Genomic DNA, 25,406 nt, shown 5'->3' with positions numbered 1-25,406 from the left:
GATGGATTTTCCACATACGTCATTAAAATTGTATAAAGAGTTTTATTGACAATATTTGCAAATCATTGATTGGTCCATTATTGTCTACTATTTATAATCAAGATATGAATAGTACAAGAATAAATAAATTATAAACAACAAAATTCTTAACCTTACAATACAATAATGCCTTAATGTAAAAGTATGTAATATGATTATAAATATGATATAATAGTAAATATAATATAATAATATTGGATACGAGGTATAAACAAATAAGCTGTACTAAAACCTACCAGTGCCAAAGTCAAAACAAAAATGGCTGCCGTAGATCAGTGGATTCTACATCTCGATTGCTTGTAAATGGCAACGTCGCAAAATTAAGCGGAAACTGCCGAAGGTTACCGAATGCCGACTATGATCATCCAAAATTACCCACTACTAAGGCAATAGCTAAGCAGCTGTTCTAAGTCTGCGACGCGCCAGGCGGACTGTCTGATGAACAGAACTTCCGAAAGAATATTCTAGACATATTGTACTATTTAAGAAGATTTAAAAATAAGCTATCGTAATTAGTTATGATAAAACAACAAACAAACACAGTTTTGATATTAAGTTTATATGAATATTATATTTTTGATACAGGCACAACAAATGAAGAACATCGTTTCTTTGCATTCCACGATACTGGTATATCGGTTTATGAGCCAACAACTTGCAGATTGCACCATCATATTCTTGGAACTGATATAATACCTGGGACACAGGTATGTTATATATTTATTTATTGCATTCTTATAATATATATTGTAATTGAATTAACGTTCAAATATTGGATATCATCAACGATTTTATTTTATAAGCCACAGCAAAATGTGTATAGTTTCTATTGTTGATCAAACATTTCAAGATAATAATAAATATTTCATTTATTACAGGATTATGTATGCGGTGGTCCAGGAGTCCACTGTAGTTGGGGAAGAGCCGTCTCTATATTAAACAGGTACATTTACGCATCTCAGCCAAATCTGGATCGAATTTTGGTGGTTTCAACTATACAAATGGCTGTAGTGGATGTGGTTGGTACTGATAAAGTACCTGTAGATTTGGAAAAGGTTGTACATTTGGATCAGTTATGGCTACTGAGCTGGAGAAATAAAACTGACGCTGGCATTAAGACAGTACAGGTAAGTGGGTTACTGCAAGAAGCCTATCAAATATTAAATATTTTGACGCTTTGCCCTGAATTGATTTTATTATTTATCAGTATCCAGTGAAGTATTTAATGAGTAGTTCTTAATGACACAGCAATTCTTGAATTTTAGTAAAAACCTAAAAGTTACATAGTTGATACTGAATATCATGAACTTGATATTATAAAATTAATAGTGCTCCCAATTTATTGTTTAAGTCCAACTTAACCCTGATTTGTGAACACAATAATCAAACAATACAACATACTAGCTGTATCGGTAATTGCTCTCGGGCTATTTTAACAGATTTCACTAACCATAGGTATGTATTGTTATTATTTGATATATATGTATTTTTACTCTACTACTTTTTCTTACTACTTTTCTACTACCTTGGAGCAAGATTAGTTTGTTACCATATATTATGAACTGTTGATATCTGGAAAAACAGCTAATATTGATCACTACTGATAACAAATAATCAATTTGAACTATGTATTGATCGAAAAATATTCACGGTCATATACTTGATTGATGATGATTTTACAGCATGACAATGCGACAATAATGTTGAATGGCCAATAATTTAAATACATAAATTTAACTATCCATTATAAATTATGTGTCTTTTGCGAAAAGAACGGAAAGGAATTACCGACACACCTGTTACTTGGTTTCTCAACACAAATAATATACCTGTTCTACTAGAAAAAAAAAACAAATGTGTTCATAGTTTTAATAAATATATGTTATATACAATTTAAAGTTATATAATTATTTTGTATCTTTCATATTCTAGGTTATTCGAGATGCTGGTCAAAAGCGCAAACACCACACTGTCCATCCCGAACCCATCGATGGTCAATTTGATATGGTCACTGGTTTATTCTTACCTTCATCTTTCGAAGTATTTATTTATCAAAATATTCAATCCAGTGCCTTCTAATTATTTTTTTATATTTACAGGAAATATCGCATTACAGTTTCAAATATGGCTACGTAACTCATACCAATCAACGAGGTCTCTACAAACTGGATTTGGAAAACCTAAGATATACAAGATCGGTCGATCTAACACCGTACAACTGTGTTCCGGAAGAAATACAATTTTCGGCACTATGTAAGCTTCATTCAGTGTGAAATTATTATTAATATTTTATTATTTAAAATTATTTAATTATAATTATTTAAACTTATAGAATTTTGTTTATAATCTTAAAAATAGCGAAGATGATTTTTGAATTAATATTTCTTAATATGACGCAAACTGATCATCAGTTGTCATATTCTTCCTTAGTCTCCATACATGTACATCCCGGTTTGTTACATGCTTAAGTATAGCGTTGGGAACAATCAACTGAAAACAGTCCAAACAGTCGATAGTCAAAAAACTAGCGACTAAAAATAGTAATTACTATTTTTAGTCAAATGCACGGTTCGACTGTTTTTTTCAATTGGTGATGTCAGACGAAGATGTACGAACCCTTTCCTGCATAAATTATGACCTAAAAACTACAATAACTATAAACACTAAATAAAAATTAACCATATACCTAATCACGTAAATGCTTTATTTATTATTGAACGGAAATATTTTTTAACAAAAATAGAGAGTAATCGAAATATTACCTATTATTGCCATAAAACCAGTCAAAATTATTTTACTATTTATCATTCACAATTTTAATCTTTTTACCCTATTACGTTAACAATCTTGAAAAATATCGTTCGAAAATGCTGCTCTATTAACATAAAATATATTGTTATTTAATAGCAAACTACCAAAAACTCATAAAACTATATATATATATATATATATATATATATATATATATATATATATATATATATATATATATATATATTACATATAAATCTATGTAAGCATAAATTGGGTACATTTTGGTCAAGTTTTGTCGCGGTTAGGACGACAGAGCCAGAACGTTAGAAATCAGTTAAATGAAACTAGTAGAACCAAATTTTTTTTATTATTTAATTAATATATTGTTACTAGTCGTTTCCGTCTAACCTACAATTTGTCTTTATAATAACTTAAATCTAGGTATATAACTAGGAAGACCCATCGGCCCTATCTCAGTCTCTAGTGAAATAATGTTTATACATGTCACTGCTGTATATTTTAATATATGCACCTCACTATACAACACTACACAAGATCAGATGGTTTGATTCTTTTGAGTTTGTGTCCTGTTCTGGTGGTATCCAATAGTTACAATATTTCAATATTCGTGTGAGAATGGAGTCCTTCCTCGTGCCCCCTTGCAATTCTCTTGATTTTTTGACTGACTGTGGATATCTGAAGGTCTCGATGTATAGTATTTGGGTGCACCCACAATACCTCTCGGGACTTTGTTCTGAAAAATTTGTATTTTATTTACGTTACTCTTTGCAGAACATCCCCATAATTGAACTCCGTATGTCCATATAGGTATTCAGTATATGCTTATATAATAACAATTTTTATTATGTACTGATAATTGTGATTTTCTACCAATTAGCCAGTACATTTTCCTATGTTTCTATTCCAGTTCTTTTCTTTCCTTCTTTATATGTCCCTTCCAGCGAAGTTTTGCATCGAGATTCATTCCGAGATATTTAGCGTTGTTGCTACATGGAATGAGAGTACTATTTAATGTTATGGGTGCTTGTACGGTCTGTTTATAGATGAACTACACATGTACAGATTTACTTTCATTAATTCTTACTTTCCAAGCTTGTGTCCAATTATTTATATTGTTACTTGCCTGTTGTAATTTTCGTGAGGCTTCTTCACTATTGTCTCAGACAGCTATAATCGCAGTATCATCAACAAATGTAGCCGTCGTAATATTTTCCGTTTGTGGTATATCACAAGTGTAGAGTAGATAAAGCATTGGTCCCAGTACACTTCCTTGTAGTACACCTGCTTTAGCTTCTTTTATTGTAGAGTAAGCTTCTCCTTGTTTGACTCTAAACATTCTGGTTGTAATGTATGATTTTAATATTCGGTGTGTTGTTTTGGTATCATTTTCTGTAGTTTATTAATAAGGCCTTCATGCCAAACCTTATCGAAAGTTTGTGCTACATCTAAAAATATATCTGAACATACTTTCTTACTTTCGTAGGCTTTTTCAATAACATCTGTTGATCTGTGGACCTAGTCAATTGTTGAGTGCTTTTTAATAAACCCAAATTGGTGTGTTGATATTAGGTTTTTTCTCTCTATGATTGGTTTTATTCTTTTCAACAGGAGTTTTTCAAAAACCTTAGATATTATTGGTAGCAGTGATGTAGGTCTATAGGCTTTTATTTCGTTTGCTGACTTCCCAGGTTTTGGGATCATTATAATTTCCGCCATCTTCCAAATGTCTCTAAATCCATCTAAATGCTGAGAACCAAAAATAGTAACTAAAAGTACACGACTGAAACAGTCGATAGTAAATAGTAACAAAATCAATCGGACCGAAAATAGCGACTGAAAACAGTCGACTGAAACAGTCACCGGTAAAAAGTAGTAAAATCAATCGAACCAAAAATAGCGACTGAAACAGTCGACAGTAAAAAGTAGTTAATTACTAAGCAGTCGATAGTTGCCAACACTACTTAAGTATATTAATTGTATCCATAGTACACCATTCCAATGGAAGGTGATATGTTTTTCTATGCGTACTATGCCTGCATTTTAATTTTAAATTGTATTTTTTTTTATATAATTTTCAGGCAATACATTAAAAGTATAGCTATCCTGAATATTAGACTGGTTCGAATAATAAAAAACGTGAATCATTCATTATCGTGAACCTATAATAAAACTAAAATTCAAGGGAAAACATTCAACGTATTGCCTAAAATATATATTTTCTTAAATTTAAGCTTAATAGCTTAACCAATTATATAATATTTTATGTCGGTTTAGTGGCAACGTACTCAGCGCAACTGACTTACTGAATTTATTATTGCTACGCTATAAGTAAAGAATATAAGCAAACGACATTACTGACTTTTTACTGATTGCTTAACTATAGTGGCAATATCAATCTCGCTTTTTTATTTGTACTCTGTAACACGTGTTGACATTTTAATTTAGCGTTTATTATATTTAAAGAAAATGTATTGTTTTTTAGACGGCTTTGTATTTATGGAATGCCGTGAACCTATAACTAATAAACCAACTGGACAGCTCATAATGGATTATCTTACCGATGCTGTAATTTCAACTGCTCCTACACTCTTTGGAAAACCGTATATATCTCCAGATTCGCGTAAATTAGTAACCTTTGATCGAACTGGGGGCGGTGCCACACTTATAGTACAAGAAATCAAAGGTAAATAATAGAACACAATAGTTCATATTATACATTATTAGGTGCCTGCATGTCAACGACCAACGATATCTATTTAGTAGCGAATTATCAAATTGTTATTAGCCAAAGTAACCTAACTATTAAATTCGATGATTTGAACATTCTTCTACATGAAATAACCAATTCCGTTTTCCAATTTGCATCTCAAATTTACATTTTCTAAATTTATTACTTTTGTTGTTTCATCTGAATAAATCTGCTGCCGAAGTTCCTCAGACTCTTTTAGAAACTTATAATGATGCTGCTCCTTCCCTCCTAATAACCCTAAAAGTGGTAATTTTCATGTAAATTGTAAACAGAAAGCTTAGAGGACAAAAAAATCGAAAACAATTAATTGTAGAACGAAAACAAAGCTCAAAGTTTCAAAAAAATTTCAAACTTACTTTTCAGCTTATCTTTGATGAAAGATCGAAAAGAAAAAAAAATGTCTACCACACGGATTTACTAAAAATGCCGTTTTGAACCATTTCATAAAATAAAAAATAAAGGCAAGGCAAAAAATAAAGTGTTTCAGTAGCGTAAGTTACGATGAAAAGTGGACAGAAAACGAAATATTTATAGCCATAAAGTCTTGCATAAATTCTGAGGAAGTACTACCTCACCCAGCGAAATCATCAGGCATGAAGCTTTCTAATTACCACTCGTTCCAGATCGGTATTATATTACTTGGCAGTAGGGGTGTTGGCTACCAAGAATCATATCGATATTTCGATATATTGATATTTTAAAAAATATCGATATATCGGAGAAAAAAAAACATCGATATTTTTTCGCAAAATATACTGATATTTTTAATGAACCCGTATAATTAAGTACAAAAAAATTACTGAACCTGTAAAATTAAGTACCAAAATACACTAAACCTTTAAAATTAAGTACTGATATAAACGGTTTATAAAAATTAGATATCTATATTTAAAAAAAAATATCGATATATGGATATTTTTTAAAACACGGTTTCAATATACCAAAGAAGTGGAAAAATGGATCGAAAAGCTATACAAATTATGGAAAATATTTTTATTATCAGTTTAATATTATGCCTTCTCAGAATTCCCTTTTAAAATAAAAATTATCAAAAATCATGCAAGCACCTAATATATACGTATCATACTGATTTTTTTTAATTTTTAGCCCACGGACTTGAATTTTCTTTTGACGTAAAAACAACTCTAAATATATCGGATATAACTTTCTATCCTAGCCAAACAACCCATAGTTACGATTTGTATGCAAGCAGTCAAAATAAAGAAGATTTACTATTTGTAAATTTGAATACCGGTAAGTGTAGTAGTGCCAAGAATATTTTTCTGTCATGAATTTACTGCCATGTACAACATTTGTTTTAACCATATACAGGAGATGGATAAAATAAAATGAACACATATTGTAATCGTATACACAATATTTATTTATTAATAAGGTGTTGATCATTAGGTTTTAAAACAATTACAATTTTTTGCAGAATAAATTCGTAGAGCGTTTAATTTCCAACGGAACGTGTTGGGAAATGATGTTGGTGATGGCAATCTACTCCTCATTCTGCTCTAAAGCTCCCTATGACGCTTCAGTTTTGTTGAAGTCTGGCGATTGTGCTAGCCAGGCATATCTTATAACAGGGATAATATTCTGATGGTTCTCAAACTAAGACTAAAGCTTTTTGGCTATGATTTCGGATGCATTATCACCTTGGAATATAGCAGTGTTTGATAATAATATGTTAGTCATAATAAGAACTTCATCATTGAGGTTATCGAAATATTCATTCGCAGTAATCCTGTCAGTGATGTGAGCGAGAGGACTAACTGAATGTCACAACGGAACCTCCTCATTCTAGACTGTAGGAACCAGGCAGTTCGGATCGTAGATTTCTTTTTGGGTTCTTCATACATCAACCTTAATACTACATTCTTTCAGTCATCAAGTGTACAGGTTTTATAATCGTCGCACCACTTCTTTCGCAGTCTTAGCGTTGGCTTCCGTTATAAAGGGTTTCACAATCGCAGACCTTCCATGAATGTTAACTTTGTGGAATTCCCGCCGTACTATTTTTGCCAAAACATGATTACTCAAGCAAGTGTTGAGTTCTGCTGTCACTTTTGCCGTGGTAGTTTTATGTTATTTTGCCACAATCTTTTTTTAAATTTTACTCGGTCTCTGTTAATTAAGTTTGGCTTTCATCCACTCCTTCTTCGCCGATTATGTTTTACCATATTTTGTGTATGCTAAAATTACCGAGAATAGTGTCACTCGTAAAACGATTAAATTGTTTTTGTCACAGACTAAAGATCCGCTAACCAAAGACCAACCATTTATCCTCTTTCGAACTTTGAGAGATCACATTTCACTGATCAGCATATAATACACTGAAATATAATCTACAAGACTTGGCACGTAAACTGAGCAATACATACACGTCGCTTTAATTACAGGAAATTACACGTATAAATTTTCTCATTTTCTTTTATAGGAAAAGTTGAAATCATCACTGGAGTAGGAATAGCATCACCGTTATCCCAATGGAAGAATCCAGCACGACCAGTCACGACCGCGGGCAAATTCGGCACGTTCCTGGCCACGCCCAGCGACCACGCCCTCTTTGTCATCAACGGTCACTCTCGAACAGTTAATTGTGAAATAAGTGCCGTAGCCAAACCGTCACATATTGTGTGGATCACCCAAAAGTATCACTAGAAATATAGGAACGTCAATAGTACGCCGAATGTATCCCACCACCTGGTCCAGATTTTGCTTTCTACCAAGTCCATCCACCACTTGAATCCAGAACAAAACAATAAACCTATTTTATAATAACTGGAATCGAATGGTCGCATTTTCTTGGGTTCGTTCGCCATATAGCTTATGCGGGTATTAACTATACTAATAATATGATTATCATTAATGTAATTAAATTGATTTCACTAGCAGTAACAATGCTTGGATGTTTAAACTGCTATAAACTTCTTGTACATAGATCAATAATATTGTTAAAGTAAGGAAATGGTAGTGTTTATATAATAATTTCGTTGGAATTTGACTTGAAAGAACAAACAAATCTTGCGAGTATTTTTAAATACAAGTTTTTATGTAGGGGATCTTTCAAATATTGTATAGAATTTATCCAATAATATAAAATATAACGTTAAGTAAGACGCTTCATCTATTTTACAAACCAAATAAAAGTACACCTAACAATATATACAATTCTGAAATATGATGCTAGACTATAAATAGCCTGAAGGTCTTACTTTCCGAATGTCCAACAAACAGTTTGTGTTTTTGATATTAAAACAATCAAAAACATCTTGTATACAGTAGCCTATCGATCTAGATGTTACCGAACTGGATCTTACCAACATACCTAAAGAATTCAATACTCTATTGCTAGTTGATATATAAATAGCAAAATAATTGCTGCAAATATAATAATAAAGCATTAATGTGAATGAATTTTTGGTCATAGCCATTATCACTCAATATCATTAACTTGTTTTCGACATTAACTTAAAAACTATTCTGTATTTTTTTGTTAGATTTCTTGTTGTCTAAGTTTAGATATAGATAAAAAACTTATAAATGTACAAAGCAGTTCCACTGTTTCCTGTTTAAAATTGTAAGACATTGATTCTTATTACATTATTTTGATTGGAAGAAATATAATTTGTATGCTATATTGTCTTATTTTATTATTGCTTGCCACAATGGTCAGCTCATCTTAATACACCCTAGGTAATTTGAGACACTGAGAATGAAAAGGGAATTTCTAGAAATGGGAATAAAAATACAATTTTAGTATTAGACACTTGCAAGTATTCTGATGATTTTTTTCACTTTAAAAAGGCATTTATTGATACACATTTGTACTTTATATTAAAATCACAATAGTTTCCATCATTTTCTACGACTTTTTCCCACCTCTCTGGTAATATGAAGATACCGTATCAAAAGAACGATACGGTATATACTTTCACAGCGATCAATCATCGATCAATTTACGCACTTCAATCCTCAAATACTCTTGTAAAATGCATCCAAGAGTCGTTTTACAGGAGGATGAGTCGTCAATTGGCGTCGGAATCGTTCAGTTTTAGCAGCTCATAATCCAGTACACTTTGCTGCTCCCGCCATCTGCACAGCAAGACTCTTCTGAGCTAACCCATAACTTTTTGCACTTTGAAGATTGAGCTTTCCATGATTATCGTGCGTATACACTAGATCACTCAATAATACTAAATGAAAGCTGTTATTTTATGTAGATAAATATCAGAAGCATCAAATTTAACATTTAAGTTAGGTTGTTTAACATATCTTTATATTAATATTTCGTGTTTTCACCAATAAATGTGTATAAGTTCGCTGATCAAAATAAATGGAAGCACCTATTAATAAAAATTACTTTCCAATTAAGTCCAAATAAGTTGATTTTAAATAAGTTTCAGTTATGAAAATTAATTCTTTTATTGCACTGGTTTACACGTAATTATTTTTCAATATTGTTTTGGCATCAAAAAAATAACTAATACTGACGTCGTAAATCAGTTGAGAAAGTGGTCTTAACTGATTTCTAAAGCTTAACTATCATTAGAATCAAAATGGAGGACTCCCATTACTATCTAGCCTTTTTAGTTGAGAACGCAATGTTGCAAAAAAAAACAGTAATAGCAAACAACAAACCCAAAATAAATGCATAACAACTGCAACACGTTGCAAGATAATACAACGGTACAGAAAGCTTTGACCGGCACACTGTTTCAAAATGTTGAAGAAGTGCGAACAGGAATTCGTGATTGGATCGATGTCTAACCAAAATTGTTCTTTGACACAGTATCGCCATCTTGCCAGAAATATAATAAAAACTTTTAACTTAAACTTTGTCCTTTTTAATTTTACCTTTTAAGGTACATTTAAGGTAAATTTATAATACAACACAAGAACAACACATTGGGAATAGTTTTATACATTTGTGTTCAGAATAAGCTAAGTGAAATTTAATGAAAAAGGGTTTCACAAATTTTAAGACTTTGGCATTGACAGTTCCTCGATAGAATTGAGCATTCAAAGTTTGCACAAAAAAACATTCCACACCATCTGAAGTTTATTTATCTAGGTGAGATTGATGAATGACCATATATTCAACATCTATTGCAAGACATAGATCAAATAATAAGACGTACATTACAGAGAATTTTAACATGGCTCTTACACAAAGAGAACATGCAAAATCATGCAATGTAACTACAATTATCACACTAAATGGAAATGTTTTCCTTGTCTAGATCACCAGCCACATTGAAATCATGGAAAATAAAATGGTTAATCTCAAGACCAGGCCAAGTACGTCATTTCAAAAGGTCTCTGCTATCAACACATAATATTGTATCCAAGTATTCCAAGTATCCAATTTATTATTTTATCCATGCACATTCGTGTTCTGTTTTAGCCATTTGTTATTATAAACAAATTGTATCTCTGTATTTTAACATATTCTTGTTCATTGATTATTTTATCTTTACGATCGATCCGGCCATCTATATTTTTTTACTTCTTCAATGGTAAACGAGTGAGACGGGTTGGTCTGTTTTGACCCTCAGTGTCGCTTTGTATCGGTATTCAAGCAGTCACGTCTTCTTTCCTTGAATAAATCAAGTTTTAAGCAAAATAATAGTTTTTTTCTTAATACCCTTTCACATATAACTGGCGCAGTTGCTAAGATTCCGGGGATCAAGAAAAGAAGACAGGTTGACGTTGGATTGGTAATCGTTCCGCAGTTACTCGAAGCGTTTCTTGGTGTAGTTAAGTGGAGTTCAAGCAAAAGTATCGCAGCTTAAGCTCTAAGGTCACAAAAGGTGGATTGAAGGTGCTCAATGACCACTAGCACTAAATTATTACAAATAATAAACACTGAAGCTTTAAAAAAAACCTAGTCCGTGGATTCCCGGCATATGCATCACAGTTCAAGGTGTAAGGTGACTAAATGCAGACTAAAGTTACTATTATATTTTTGAATGTTGGGCAAGAAGCGGTTAATATCATTTTCCATGCCAGAAACTAGTGAACATCTGGTAGTGGGACCAACTGTGGCAATTATACTTTTCCATTGGCACAACATAACAGAGAACATCAATCACCGCAGTAACTTAATTCATTTCAATATTGACCAACCATTATCATTTCCCTATTTGAACTAGACTTACGTACCATGGTCTATTTTCGGATCGTAGTGGAATGCTGCTCGTCCCTAAATGACAGAAGCCTTGAGTCTACGGAATCCCTTAATTGCATTCTGTAGTGCTTGCTGTTGTTACATTTCATGTGCAGGAACTCATTGCATTCTAAGCCTATTCACTTCTTTTCCATCCTATTCACTTTGACGTGCCAATATGGCTACTAATTCCCGGGCCCATGCGGTTATTGTCGAATTCAAGTGATTAAAAAAATACATAGATATCTGAATGATATATAAATCGTGGTAAAGCATTAAACGACCAGTGCCAAGAAATTGTATTCAATGTTTAATACATTATCTGTTCTACTCGCGATTTATTCTCAAAATAAATTTTCTATTAACCAAGAAAATTGCCAATGCATTATAACAGTGAAACTATTAATGAGAGTGACGCATTTTATGGGACAACAAAAGTGGTTGTTACTTTCCTCACTATTATTTGATATAATCATGGACTGCCACAAATATATCAAAATCAAAATTAACTAAATCGATCCAGCTGTTCTCGAGTTTTAGTAAGACTAACAAACAACAATTCATTTTTATATGTATACCTGATGACCCGAAAAGTGAAATGAAGTTAAAGCCCTCCTATTGTAGTGATATTTGCGGATTCGAATTCTATTGGGGCATGTTTGTAAAGGCATTTTTGTGATTATTTATAATTTATTATTTATAATTGTGGTTGTCTATAAGGCAAAAGTGGAAAATCCGACAACTGACCGGGTAAGATGGATCTCTTCTGGGATGATCTGTAAGTTGATCACTCTTACAAATTCTATAGTAGAGGCACTTTTCCCTATCAATGAATGAGAAAATAGAATTGATTTTATTGCTAATTATTAATATTTATTTATTAATATTATATTATTTTATTATATTTATTATTATTTATTAATATATTATATATAACTATAGAAAATGATATTGTAGGGCGTAAAAGATTTGTGTGTACAGATATGATTGTATTGTAAGAATGATGTATACCGGTAGTAGCAGAAGAAATAAAAATACGGTGGTACCAAGATGACTTGCCAAGTAAACACACCATCGAAGGAAGCAAGAACTAAACGTAAAAAGGTAAATATGATCTGGAATGAAAGTAAAATACTTTCATTCCAGATTTCTCAGATATACAATTGTTGATTAGGTGGATTAGATCTTCAGGGGGATAACACTACATACAAAAACGCACCTAGAAACTCTACCTTATGGATGGTGTGGAATAGAGTTCAATGTAAACAAAACAAATCTAACCTACAGACTATTATACCCGTGTTCTTAATTATAGTTTTAACTCCTTCGATAATATATGTATTAGATGTACTATAATCTTAAAATAAATTATGTTTGATAACATTTGATTCAATTATTTTATTTAGATTAGAATTTTCTTGTATATCAAAGCCAATCTGAACTAAAACTCAGAGTTGATGCGGCAACATTGTAAAGTTTCGACGTCACAAATATCCACGACGCATTACTAAAAAAACTTTGAATAGACTATATTTACATTTTAACTAATGTACGAGTACATATGACATAGTTACTTTATAGCACTATTGAATCCTGTGTGACCTGCAAGGTGCAGTTCTGCTTTAGGTGTTGCTTCAACATTCCACCCAGTTCCACGTCCATTTCCTGCTTTACCGTTGTGAGTAATAAATAAACCGGATTTTTCATGTTTAATTCCTAAAATTTAGAGAACATTATAATTAGATATTAAATGCATCACACTACTTTTTATGTTTTTGACATATATTTTTTATATCATAATTTGTACTGGACTTTCTTCGGATCATGAAACTACTAGTGTCAGTCTTTTTTGGAATTTAAAAATAATTTTATTCATTAATTTTTCTTCGTAACCTATAAGTATTATAATCAGATTTAACTTGTTATGCTGCGTACAGGCCGGGCCAACGAAAGACAACGAATGAGATTAGGCGTTGGATACCGAACATTCGTTGGCCTTCGATGAAACGTACATATTGCATTTGTTGTTAGTAGCAAACGTTCGTTGGGCGTGAATCCGTATTTTTCAACGGCGGCGGCTATTATAATGTATATACCTACCGCCCATACCACATTTGTCGATTCCATTCATTTCTTTTAAATTAGCGACAGTGTACGGATTCCAAGCGAATGCCAACAAACCTTCGATGGCTGGCGTCAAAACGTCCAAAGAGAACTAAAAATATCCCAACAAACCCATTCGTTGTCTTGCGTTGACCTGATCAGCACACAGCATTAAAGGGAGTTTTGACTCTGACTATCTATCTGACACTTTTAATTCCCCCATTTCAAAAAAATCTTTCTTGGAAATCGATTTTCATTAACCCTTAAAATCACTTAAGATCTACTGATAAGTCTATGAAAGTTAAGTGAAATTATAATGAAAACTAAATTAGTTTTACAACTATAGTATATATATGGGAGATCTAAATTCCCTCTGTTTTATATTTGTAATTAACAGCTTATTATTATTCGCTAATAAAACGATCAAATATAATCTTATACTTACTTGTAATTTGAACTCCAGTACCTAAAAATAAGATATTTTAGTTTATTAAATTGTGGTAGCATACAAAATATTCTTAATTCAAATTCTTTTTTTCTATATTTATGAAATTTGTGGAAAATCTTACTTGCTTGTTGAAAATTAATGGACAGACCAGATTTTATTGTTAGATCTAAATAAAATATAAGAAAAACTAAGGAAGATGTCATTATTTGATAAAGAAGTATCAAAGAAGTACTTTTATTTTGGAGCATATATATTTCATTAAACATAAAGATAAAAAAGTATTATTTCATTTGAAATTACACTATCGCTTCTACATTATATTTATTTATTAAACAATATATTTTTATCCTTTTATTATCGAGTAACGAATTAATTAATATATAGAACTGTTTATTTCTTTTTATCCCTTTTCGCCCGAACTAGCGTACTGAAACTATTCAAAAAAATCTACGTTACTATTTTAATATTTATATGGGTCTATTATGTATATCACATTCAACTCGATTATTATAGCCTTAACCTCAAAATACACTCAGTTTCTTTACTACAAAATAATTTTGTTGCCAGGAAGATAACAAATGTTTTTAAACAACAATTTGATTATTCTTTTAATGTAAAAAACATTTGTTGAAAAAACACTCAAAATGAAATACACATACACAATCCTTGAGACACATACAGATACCCTTCCAGTGAGAAGAAATAAAAAGAAAAGCACAAATAATCTTCAACATATTTGAAGTAATATCAACTGTAAATTCGTTAAAACTGATAAAATTCTTGGTAAAACGAAGGTTTTTATAGAAACATTAAAACACTAATTACAACAAGCTAATTTGGCTTACAAATTATTTTGATAAAAATATGTTAATGATGTATCTTAGAATTTACTGATATCAAATAATAAACGACTAGAGAATAATTACAATGAAATTGAGTTTCTATAATATTATTTTCTATGTAGACAAATTTACCCAATAAAGTGAGTAATGTCTCTAACTAGTCTTCTCATATTTACTGCAAATTCTTCATTTTATTTGTCTTTTCAGTATTCGTGAATAAAAAAGTAAAGATAATCAAAAGATAGGTGATCTGGACACGGACAAGGACTTGGACTACCTAAAAGAGCTTGATGGTGGCACCTACAGTTCAACCTCGAACTCCGAAATAATTAGTAACTTAGATGTACGATAACAGCGAGAAGTAAGATAAAAGAAAAATATATTTAAAAGATAAAAAAGAAATTTGAGATCCATAATCTCCAATCTAAAAAACACTGATGAAGAAGAAAAACGCATTGTAATTACTTTTGGGATATATAACATATTTCACTAGCCATAAGTACTGCAAATGTTATGATTTAATACGTACACCTTTTTATTTCCAAAAGCCTTGTGAGGATAACATTTATAAAATGTATAGAACTTAAAGTACAGACTTTTCAATGTTATTTTGTACATACGTCATCCAAACTTGTGACGTTTGTCAAAACTATTTACTTTTACAAAAATATTTACTTTTTACGCTTAGTTCTTGTGTCCTTCGCTACAGTGTTTCCTTGTAAAGACATTTTGATATCACTTTATTTCTCCTTAGTTTGTTCTGTTAATACCTATATACATATTTCTTGATAGAACTAGATTTATTCACTACATTCTCCTTAATGCTTTTGCCATATCTGCAAAATAGTTACTATTCTTTCTCTCCTGACATATTTCAACCAAATGCTCATGTATATTTTGAACAATTACACACATATCTATGCACATAAATTTTTTACACTCACTATACTATATTTATATCTAATATACTACCATTACTTGTCTCCACTTTCATCACCCTGTCTTAGAAATTGGCAGCATTGAATCATATCATATTCAGAAAGTTTTATTCAAGTGAATAACCAAGCTGTTAATTTCCAATATATCTAAAATTTGTTCAGAATTGCATTTTCATTTCAGAAAATCATTTGTCAATTTCTTCTTCAATGTGTGTGATCGAGTTCATCCAAAACACATCCAATCGTTTCTAGCATGAAGTTCAATATATCTACTATGAATTATTAATAAATGTTATGACTAATAAAAGCTAATCCATTGTTATTCCAACGTTTACATTTTTCCATCAACTTTTTATTGTCATAACACTACTTTTATTATCATCTTGTCATGAGTGACTATTGGCTATATTGGCCCCATTTTGAAATATCATCCTTCATCTAAATACAGAAATTGAAATAATAAGTATGCCTTTATTTAATTATATGCTTTTAAAAATTGTATTCTTTTACAAGTAATATCTGGAAGTTCCATTAGATCTCTTAGGTACTTTTTAGGCTAAATCAGGTGGCTAAGTTTGGGATCCCCAGCTCATAAGCAGTCCCTAGGCCATTCATTGCGTAGTTGCGGGTGTACCCCGGAACCTGCACCACATAGAGGTACGTTCCACGGCAGCTTCACTAGAACTCCCATCGACAGCCACACACTCCGACCCACCAGACGAACATTCCTACAACCTCTTATCGCTATTGCTTTTAAGAATTTTACATACGTCTGACAACCGGACGACTTTGACAGGCTCATTCGTTTACGTGTTCGAACCAATCAGACAGCATTGTGTTTCTTTTTAACTAGAATAAAATGAGAAGGAAACTATTGTTTGTTTCTAAAACGAATTTACAAATTGCGGTAGGCAATACATTAAACATCTTGATGACGTATATACAAAAAAACGTTGAATGTACTATATATAGTTTGAAATTGAAACAAATTCACAGTCCCGTAGGCCCAAAATGCTTACGTGATTTAACAAGGTAATCAACCAATATTAAATGTTTTTATTTTAGGACAATAATAAATTATATTACTTATTGTACTATTTTTGGGTATTGATTTCAGTCTTGTCAATTTTTTGGATTTTTAGTGACTAGGCCTAGTGCTTAACGTGGGCTTCGAATTATTGTTTAATTAAATAAAGTTTCATTATTTTTTTAAAATATGCATTACAATGTTTACATTCGAACAATATTATTTCTGAATAAAACTAAAAAAGTATTTTTAGTCTCTATCGATTTTCACCTTAAAAAAATCGATAGTAGAGCACATCTGTAGTGCGAGCATTTCAACTGTCATTCCGTATTTAATTAACAAAAAGATGAAAACAAATGTAACCAATCCTTTTACCGTACGAAATAAAAATGAATGATGTAGAAGCCAAAAGGGAAGCTAGACGGCGAAGAATATTGGAAAATTCAGAGAATAGGTTGCTGAAGATTTCTGGTGTCGAAAAACGTACATGTGGTTACGAAATAGAAGGTAAAAGAAAAACGAAAAATATAACATGATATTAAATTAACAATTTATTTTAGGATACAAAAGTCCACATTTAATTATTGCAGAAGATGATTCAAATGTAAATGGCGGTGTAATTGAAACTCCTGAAATATTTAACCGATCCAGTTCTATATTAAATAGAAGTTTTGAATCACAAACTAGTGCTGCAGTTAGTCAACAAAGATATTTAACAAAAAACCAACGCATTTCTATAATAGTGGCTATTGCAACTATACTTAATATATTAATATTATGTTTTCAAGACAATATAGTTTTAAATAAAATATTCTTACCTGTACTATGCTTTGAAGCTATTGATTTATTTTATCATCAGAATCAAATTGAAATTAATGGAGGTATTCTAAACGTAATGTCACTATTGTATAGAAATGCAATACCTACTTTTGTAGTAATAGCTTTAAAGTATTGTAATCTAACCATTATTGTTATAAAAGATGTAATGCTATATTTTTTCATGTATATATGTATTTATTATGTTACAAAAATTTTAAAAGATATTTTGTTTTTTTGATTTTTAGATATTTTTGTAATAAATATTTTACAGTAGTCTTGATATGTTATTTTAAAAAATATTGGCATTCAAAAACCATTCTTTATTTCACACCAAAATACAAAGGAATATATAAAATTATTACATTTATGCATATGAGTTTAGTTAATATCAAAACAACTTCAGAAATTAAAAGCAACCAGAATGGTTTTCAGAACTTCATTCTACCTTAAAACTTAAATATATTACGAAACTTATATAAAATGCCTTCTGTCTTGTGTCCTTTATCTTGTTTTTCTCTACCTTCATCCACCTCAATTATCCGACTGGAACTTAACAGTTTTGAATCTACTTCTTTCATTTCTTCAGTTTTAATTATATCCTGTTGTGTTAATTTATGTTCAGTTTTTTCTTTAACAAAATATTCTTGATTGTTATAATTATTAAAGGCATCTAACTGTCTATCTTTATTTGGTGTGTCATCTTTCTTATTCAAAGCATCTGTTCCTAATTTTAATGTAACAGTGTCTTCACCCAGTGAGGTGGGTATTGTTTCCAAGTAAAGACACTCGAATTCCTATGCAGATTTTTTCACAACTGGTGATTTTTCATTAAATTTGTCAAAAGCTTTTAGAGTTTTGCCTCTAATGAGTTTCTCTCTTCCTTCAGCTATCATTTTTGCTTCCCATACTGCAAGTTCTTCTTCAAACATCTTTTTCTTTTCTGAATATTCTTTGTAATACTTTTCTTTTTCCTGTTCTGATAATGCATCCCATTTTCCTTTACCACTTTGCATGGCATGTGCAATATTCAATCCTTGTTCTTTAGCATAACTTAAAAGAAACAAACTATAAGCAGAGGCTGGTTTTTTAGGTTTATTATGCTGCTTAATTTCACGTTTTAACTTTCTTTTCTTTGCTTCTTCACGTAACTCCGATTGAATTTGATTTAAAACAGTTTTTTGTTCTGGAGTTAAATTGTTGTTAAATTGTAATAATCTTTTATCATACTCTTCTTTATTTTGTTTCGCTTTATTCTCATAATTTAACTTCAAATCGCTACTGAGATTCTTCCAGTCCTCAGACATCTTTTTAATTAATTCAATATTCGATAAATTTGGGTAATTAACCTTCACTTGAGGTCTTTTTTCAAAAAGATATTGCATATACGCTGATAAAGGTCTTTTAGGCTTCTCAGGAATGTTTAGCTTTGACAGTAAATCCTTAGCTTCTTGTTTAATACCCGCACATATAGGTAAAGTAAGTACGTTTATTGTTCTATAAATGATAAAGTAAAATAAGCAACAACCATGTGAATATATTGCTCATATGTTTTACCTGTTTGTTAAAACCAGTTTATTAAAATGGTTAACTAAACTTAAATGTTTAGTAAATATATTCTGCATGACTATAATTTAATGATAACCATAAAAACTTTAAATCAAGAACTAATTCAAAAGTTATATTAAATAAATTCCAGTACCCCCACTCTATAAAATATTTAAGGTTATGTTTTGTTATGTTATAAGAGATAATGGTTATGTTAAAATATATATGATATATTGGGTTGCATATTACATCACAATTTTAATTCAGTAACAATTTATATTAAATATAAAGGTATATATATGATTACATTTCTGACTGAAATTTTCTTTATCCCATACAAATTCAAAAAAGATTTTATTACGATAGATTTTGCTTTTAAATGCAATAAAATCTATTAAACATTTATATAACATAAATGTCCTTAATGTGATTAAGAAAATCCATTTTATGAATATACAACACATTCATATAACAAAGTGTAATACGTTATAGACTTTTGGACTATGTAAAATAGCATTTTTTTAAAATTTGACCTACAACCGACCAACAAAGTTTTGTTTGAAATCAGCCAATATTTATAATAAACTAAGTGAGAAACTTAACCTGATTGTTACTTGTTACTTATGTCAGTTACATTTAAAAAATGGCATATTTACTGACAGGTTTAAAATTTATATCTAAACATGAAGAACATTATATAAGAAAAAATTGACTTTCCTTTCATATCGAAAATTTTTAAGTGAAAATACCGATTGTGACATACTGAAATACAACGCATATTTGTAGTAGGAAACCAACGATGGAACAAGGAGAAAGTTTTATATTTTTAAATGATTAGATAGTGTTCACGCGTTGGGAAAGTATGCTTTAATTTTAATAATAGATTACAGCTTATTTTGTATCGGTTTTTAAAAAATATCACTATGGCAAGCCTAAAATCTGATACAGGTGGAGCTCATAGTGCTCAAATAAATATGGTTTTCAAAAATTTACTTTGCGGCGGTAAGTTATATTGTCCAAATATATAATTACATTAATTATTTAGTTGCAATAATCTTTTAGGTATAGCTGGTATGGTATCAAAAACAACAGTAGCACCACTTGATAGAGTAAAAATTCTATTACAAGCTTACAATCATCATCATGTAAATAATGGAGTTTTTACTGGTTTAAATCATATTATTAAGAAAGAAGGGTATATAGCTCTTTACAAGGTGAACATTTAGAATATTATTTTTAAATATTAAGGTATAAACATATTTTCTAGGGTAATGGAGCTCAAATGGTTAGAATATTTCCATATGCTGCAGCTCAGTTTACATCGTTTGAACTTTATAAAAAGTATTTGAGTGGAGTATTTGGACCAAAATCACATATTGATAAATTTGTAGCAGGAGCATCAGCAGGTTTGACTGCGGTTCTCTTAACCTATCCCTTAGACACAGTAAGAGCTCGATTAGCTTTCCAAGTAAGTTTTTAGCCACTAAACTAACTTAAATTGCATCATCTACTGGTTTCAGTATTATACAATCATAATCTCATGCTATTAGTTCCATGTTATTATTTGCCTACTAAGAAAGTATAAATATATAAATATAGAAAATATATAAATATATACGAAATAAATTATGTTTATTACAGATCAGTGGAGAACATGTTTATACAGGAATAATTCATACCGCAATTTCAATTTTTAAACAAGAAGGGGGCATAAGAGCATTATATAGAGGTTTCACACCCACTCTTATGGGAATGGTACCATATGCAGGATTATCATTTTACTGCTTTGAATATTTGAAATATAGTTGTATTAAGTATCTTCCTGACTGGACAACTCAACCCTGTCCAAAGAATACAGGTCAGTAATATGTATATGTACTTGCTGTAATTTTAAGCCATTTGTCCCTAGAAACGATTACTAGTAGTACATGTGATTTTTATTTAAGTAGTTCAGGGTCTAATTCTAAAGTCTGACTGGTGATGATTGGTATATAAAAATATATTTCAAATATATGATATATATATATATATATATATATATATATATATAAATAATGAATTTTTATTAATTTTTGTAGTATAATTAAGATTAATATGCAGTAATATATATATGATAATTGAGATGCAAAAATATACTAAATAAAGCATTATCAATTTTAGGTGGCTTGGTACTCGCTATCCCAGCTAAACTAATTTGTGGTGGATTAGCTGGTGCCGTAGCGCAAAGCTTCAGCTATCCATTGGATGTCACTAGAAGGCGAATGCAGCTGGCTATGATGAATCCAAATACTCACCATTTAGGTCAGGATATGTTCAAAACTCTTAAACACATATATCTCGATCATGGTATAGTTAAGGGATTATATAGAGGAATGTCAATTAATTATATGAGGGCAATACCTATGGTTGCTATGTCCTTCTCGACTTACGAGTTATGTAAACAAATGCTAGGGTTAGATACTGGTTTAGCTGTGTAAATAGTAGTACAAATTGAAATTCCAAAAATGTAATTTAATCGAGTGGTTAAATCATTGTAAATAAATTTAAAAAAAATATTATTATGTGATGACATATCCTTTCTAATGTATAATTATAGATATTTATTTTGTTAAAATTTAAGTTGTTTCTATGAAATACTGTATAGATTTCTAAAAGTTGTTATTTTGTAAATATATTTTAGATTCATTTTCTAGTTTTTTTTCAATCAAAAAACGTCTTTGTTCGCATTTTTACTTATATAATAACAGTGCTTCCAGTGTATATCAATTTACCATAACTTTCGATCGATATTACTACGAATTTACGGGAGAGATGATTTCGATAGTAGAGGAATGGTAGATGTAAGGCTCTATAACTTATTGCTGGTGAGAAGGGACCCAAGGATATTCTGAGCGCCAAGTTTTATATGATCTCAAGTATCTTGCGGAAGGTGTTAGAAGCAGCATTGTATAGGAGACATAGTCTATTTTTTGAATGGAGATGGTATATTTTCATTATAGTTTCCTAGTTAGCACCTATACGACGATGGGATAACTATCGCAGAATAAAAATATCACAAGTACACCAATTCTTTAGTTCGGAATTGTTCTGCTTCCAGACGAATTATTGATCAAATATAGTTCCCAGGAACCGACCGCAGAAATGGGAGTATCGTTAACACTGATATAATGAACACGAGAACATAATAAATAATAGCGTTGGACTCAAGACCTCCCAAATATATTCGGAAGGATGTGTTGTTAAGCTAGTAGCCCATAAAATTTAAAATATGAATGAAGTCTATGATCAACTCTACTCCCTCGATCAAATGCATTTTGTAGATCCAGGAATAGCGCTATAAGATAACTAAACGTCGTGAACGCATCCCTTATACCCCGTTCAAACCAAAGGAGGTGATTGAGAGTGAATCTACCGGGTCGAAAGCCACAATGAATGGAAAATAATTGAGACTTGGTTTCTAGTGACCAGGAGAGACGATTAAGAATCATTCTCTCGAATGGTTTGTATAGGTGGTCTTTAAGGGAGATGAGTCTGTAACTAGATGCGGAAAGGGGTTTATCTTTTTTCCAGATGGGAATGAGAATGGAGTGGGGCCGTGAATAGGCACATCATCTAAAACTCATTGTAGATGTCGAGGAGAAAAGAGAGGACACTGTAGGGAAGATTTTTTATTAAGGGAAAAGGAATCTGATCAGGCCCAGGGGTAGATTGGGCGATAATGGAAGAGTGCTTAGAATAGTTCGTCAAGAATGAATGGCAGGTTTATAGGAAGGCCCTTTGGGGGAGGCTTTTACTGGGGGAGGAGGAAATCCTGGGACGAAAAATCGATGGTTTTGAGAAATGTTCGGCAAGTATATTAAGGATTTCAGTTTGTTCTGAGCACCAGTTCTTGAGAATGGATTTGATGGGGGATGGAGAGAGAGATATCCTTAGGGGGGAGAATGCCGGCAGAATTGCCGTTGACTCCAGAAGATCTGGGTGAGCGAGCTCGAAGGCGATGATGAGGTAATATGAGAAGTCGCTGAGTACTGAAGGTTCTACTTCCAGTGAGCATTGAATAGCAATAGTAGAAGTGGGAGATTTCTTTGCAAGTGCAGTAGAATAGCTCATCGTTGTCTTTGGATAAAGTATAAAGCATTTCCTACTTGCACCTGATATGAGACACTTTCTGTTGTTCTTATTCGCTGAATTACCAATTCGATTTAATACTTTTCGCATCCCTTGTATCGTGGTGAATTGTTCTGACTACAGTTTGGACAATTAGGAAGTTTAGTATATGCGTTGTCATGTGAGAGTTGCTCACACGATGGACAAATAAATTCTGCAAAACAAGAGGATGACGTATGTGCGAACTGTATACTTGTAGCAGGGCAGAGGGAAAGGAACGCATGGACGCATCAGAAGTCACATAAATAAACATCACCTTTTCAGGCAGAGGATTTATTGTGAAATCTAACTACTGTCTGAGTAAAATACAAAAAGAGATTGGGTAGTCGCAGAGGGATAATAGTTTTTAACTTGGCGAATTGTTCGTCATTATTTGCGATAACGAGGAGTGAAGCGTCTCATAATTTGTTTATAGAGGATTGTCAGACTCTATAAGTGGAGGAAATGACGTAGTTCAGCATGTTGTTCCCACGATAATCACGGGGTGAATAATATATCGACCACCACAGAGCCTAGAATGTAACGACAACCCTAATACTAATGGCAGGAGGTATTCTGCAGTTGGATTGGTAAGGACTGATCATCTATTCGGCTGCGCATTCCAATAGTTTAATCCAACCCTTGGATTTAGATTTTTATTGAGGTTGTCTCCTCTTAACTTTTTTTCTTGTTCATTGTCTCAAAATACCGACTGATCAGTGACCAACCCAGAAAAGTCCCCACTCTTACACAAGTTATCACTTATAGGATTTCATACTGTTGTCTAGGGACAATTACAAATATAAAGTATATCAGTTATAATATGTGAAAGGGTTTAGAAAACAATAACGAATAAGAATTTAAATTTACTTGAAAAAAAATATTTTATATAACGGAAAGAAGAGGTGACTTGTTGAACGGCGATACAAAGTCACACTGAGGGTATAAACCACAAAATATTGAGAATTTAGAAGAGTTTTTTTTTTTCGACAAAGCTTTTGTTGAAAGCGTCTCTTTTAATTGGATGCATTTTCCAACACGGCTGACAAACCAATCTTATAAAGTTGCATGTTAAATATTCTTATTTTGTTAATTGTGTTTTTATTATTCTTTTTTAGTTAAAATGATTTGTTTAAATCTGAAGACATCTCAGGTATTGCCTCCCAGGATGTAATACCGTTTCAAATAGAATGTACATCTTTTTTAGGGTTCCTGTTCTATGTCAGAAATGGTTTTTAGCAATAAATAATGAAAAGCTGACGGGACTCTCTTGTGAGGTCTTAAATAAGAGCAAAAGGGTTTGTAGTGTACATTTTACACAGGCAGACTACAAACCGAAATGTGGAAGAGCATTGCTTAACAGGGAAGCGGATGAACAGGGGTCCAGTTATTTAAATTGTAAATCTTTTATAATGTTAATTATATATAACTGATTTGAAAAATATAACATGCCTTTATTTTAGCTGTGACATAAAAATAGGAAAACATTGATCCAAATATGTCAGGAAATGTTATTAACAATGAAGTTATTGACGTCTGACAGTATGATAGATGTAATTTGACAAAGCCAGGGACTTTTTTTACTTTGTTAGCAAAAAAAATGTTAAACAAAAATGATGTCTCGACTGTTCTATTTAATTCCCAGATTATGCACAAAAGTTAACTTAACAAGCAGCCTGTTCAATATTTTATATCAGAAAATGCCTATATTTTTCAACACGATCAACTGTACTGAGCATTCTCAACGAGACGTGATTAGAAAGATAATAGTTAGGTGTTGTTTGTTTTGGTGGATGAGAA

General features: G+C 31.4%; 4 protein-coding genes and 1 long non-coding RNA gene across 12 annotated transcripts in view; 3 read left to right on the top strand and 2 right to left on the bottom strand.

Moving 5' to 3' along the window:
- The window catches only part of LOC143206789 (follistatin-related protein 5), a 293,592-nt gene extending 284,385 nt beyond the window's left edge, over positions 1-9,207 (top strand). The window contains exons 13-19 of the mRNA XM_076419521.1: positions 625-746; positions 918-1,166; positions 1,972-2,079; positions 2,139-2,292; positions 5,297-5,497; positions 6,671-6,817; positions 8,007-9,207. Of these exons, the coding sequence (XP_076275636.1) occupies positions 625-746; positions 918-1,166; positions 1,972-2,079; positions 2,139-2,292; positions 5,297-5,497; positions 6,671-6,817; positions 8,007-8,230 (1,205 nt within the window). The 3' untranslated portion in view covers positions 8,231-9,207. The remainder of the gene's footprint in view (positions 1-624; positions 747-917; positions 1,167-1,971; positions 2,080-2,138; positions 2,293-5,296; positions 5,498-6,670; positions 6,818-8,006) is intronic.
- A 3,819-nt stretch (positions 9,208-13,026) lies between these two features.
- LOC143206802 (uncharacterized) overlaps positions 13,027-25,406 on the bottom strand; it is a 27,640-nt gene continuing 15,260 nt past the window's right edge. The window contains exons 1-4 of one of the 8 annotated variants that reach the window (XM_076419540.1): positions 14,411-14,696; positions 14,287-14,307; positions 13,313-13,454; positions 13,027-13,245 (exon numbers count right to left, since the gene is read on the bottom strand). In XM_076419540.1, the coding sequence (XP_076275655.1) occupies positions 13,164-13,245; positions 13,313-13,454; positions 14,287-14,307; positions 14,411-14,555 (390 nt within the window). In that variant the 5' untranslated portion in view covers positions 14,556-14,696 and the 3' untranslated portion in view covers positions 13,027-13,163. The other 7 variants (XM_076419544.1, XM_076419543.1, XM_076419541.1 and 4 more) reach the window with 7 other exon arrangements.
- Positions 17,464-18,188, top strand: LOC143206804 (uncharacterized). Its single transcript, XR_013008532.1, has 2 exons — positions 17,464-17,603; positions 17,657-18,188. It is a non-coding gene; the product is annotated as an uncharacterized LOC143206804 (long non-coding RNA).
- Positions 18,215-19,662, bottom strand: TFAM (mitochondrial transcription factor A). The gene is made up of 2 exons (XM_076419536.1): positions 19,470-19,662; positions 18,215-19,409 (listed from the first exon to the last, which is right to left on the bottom strand). Exons 1-2 carry the CDS (start codon positions 19,535-19,537, stop codon positions 18,710-18,712), a joined length of 768 nt encoding a protein of 255 aa, XP_076275651.1. The 5' UTR covers positions 19,538-19,662; the 3' UTR covers positions 18,215-18,709.
- Positions 20,061-22,145, top strand: LOC143206799 (solute carrier family 25 member 16). The gene is made up of 5 exons (XM_076419535.1): positions 20,061-20,462; positions 20,523-20,674; positions 20,728-20,928; positions 21,102-21,318; positions 21,621-22,145. The coding sequence occupies exons 1-5, from the start codon at positions 20,384-20,386 to the stop codon at positions 21,935-21,937; spliced, it is 966 nt and encodes a 321-aa protein (XP_076275650.1). The 5' UTR covers positions 20,061-20,383; the 3' UTR covers positions 21,938-22,145.

This window comes from Rhynchophorus ferrugineus, unplaced genomic scaffold, assembly GCF_030347505.1.
Source record: "Rhynchophorus ferrugineus isolate W39M unplaced genomic scaffold, kcgeb_rfMv2 rfM1, whole genome shotgun sequence".
NCBI lineage: Eukaryota > Metazoa > Arthropoda > Insecta > Coleoptera > Curculionidae > Rhynchophorus > Rhynchophorus ferrugineus.
This window is presented reverse-complemented; position numbering and strand designations above follow the sequence as displayed.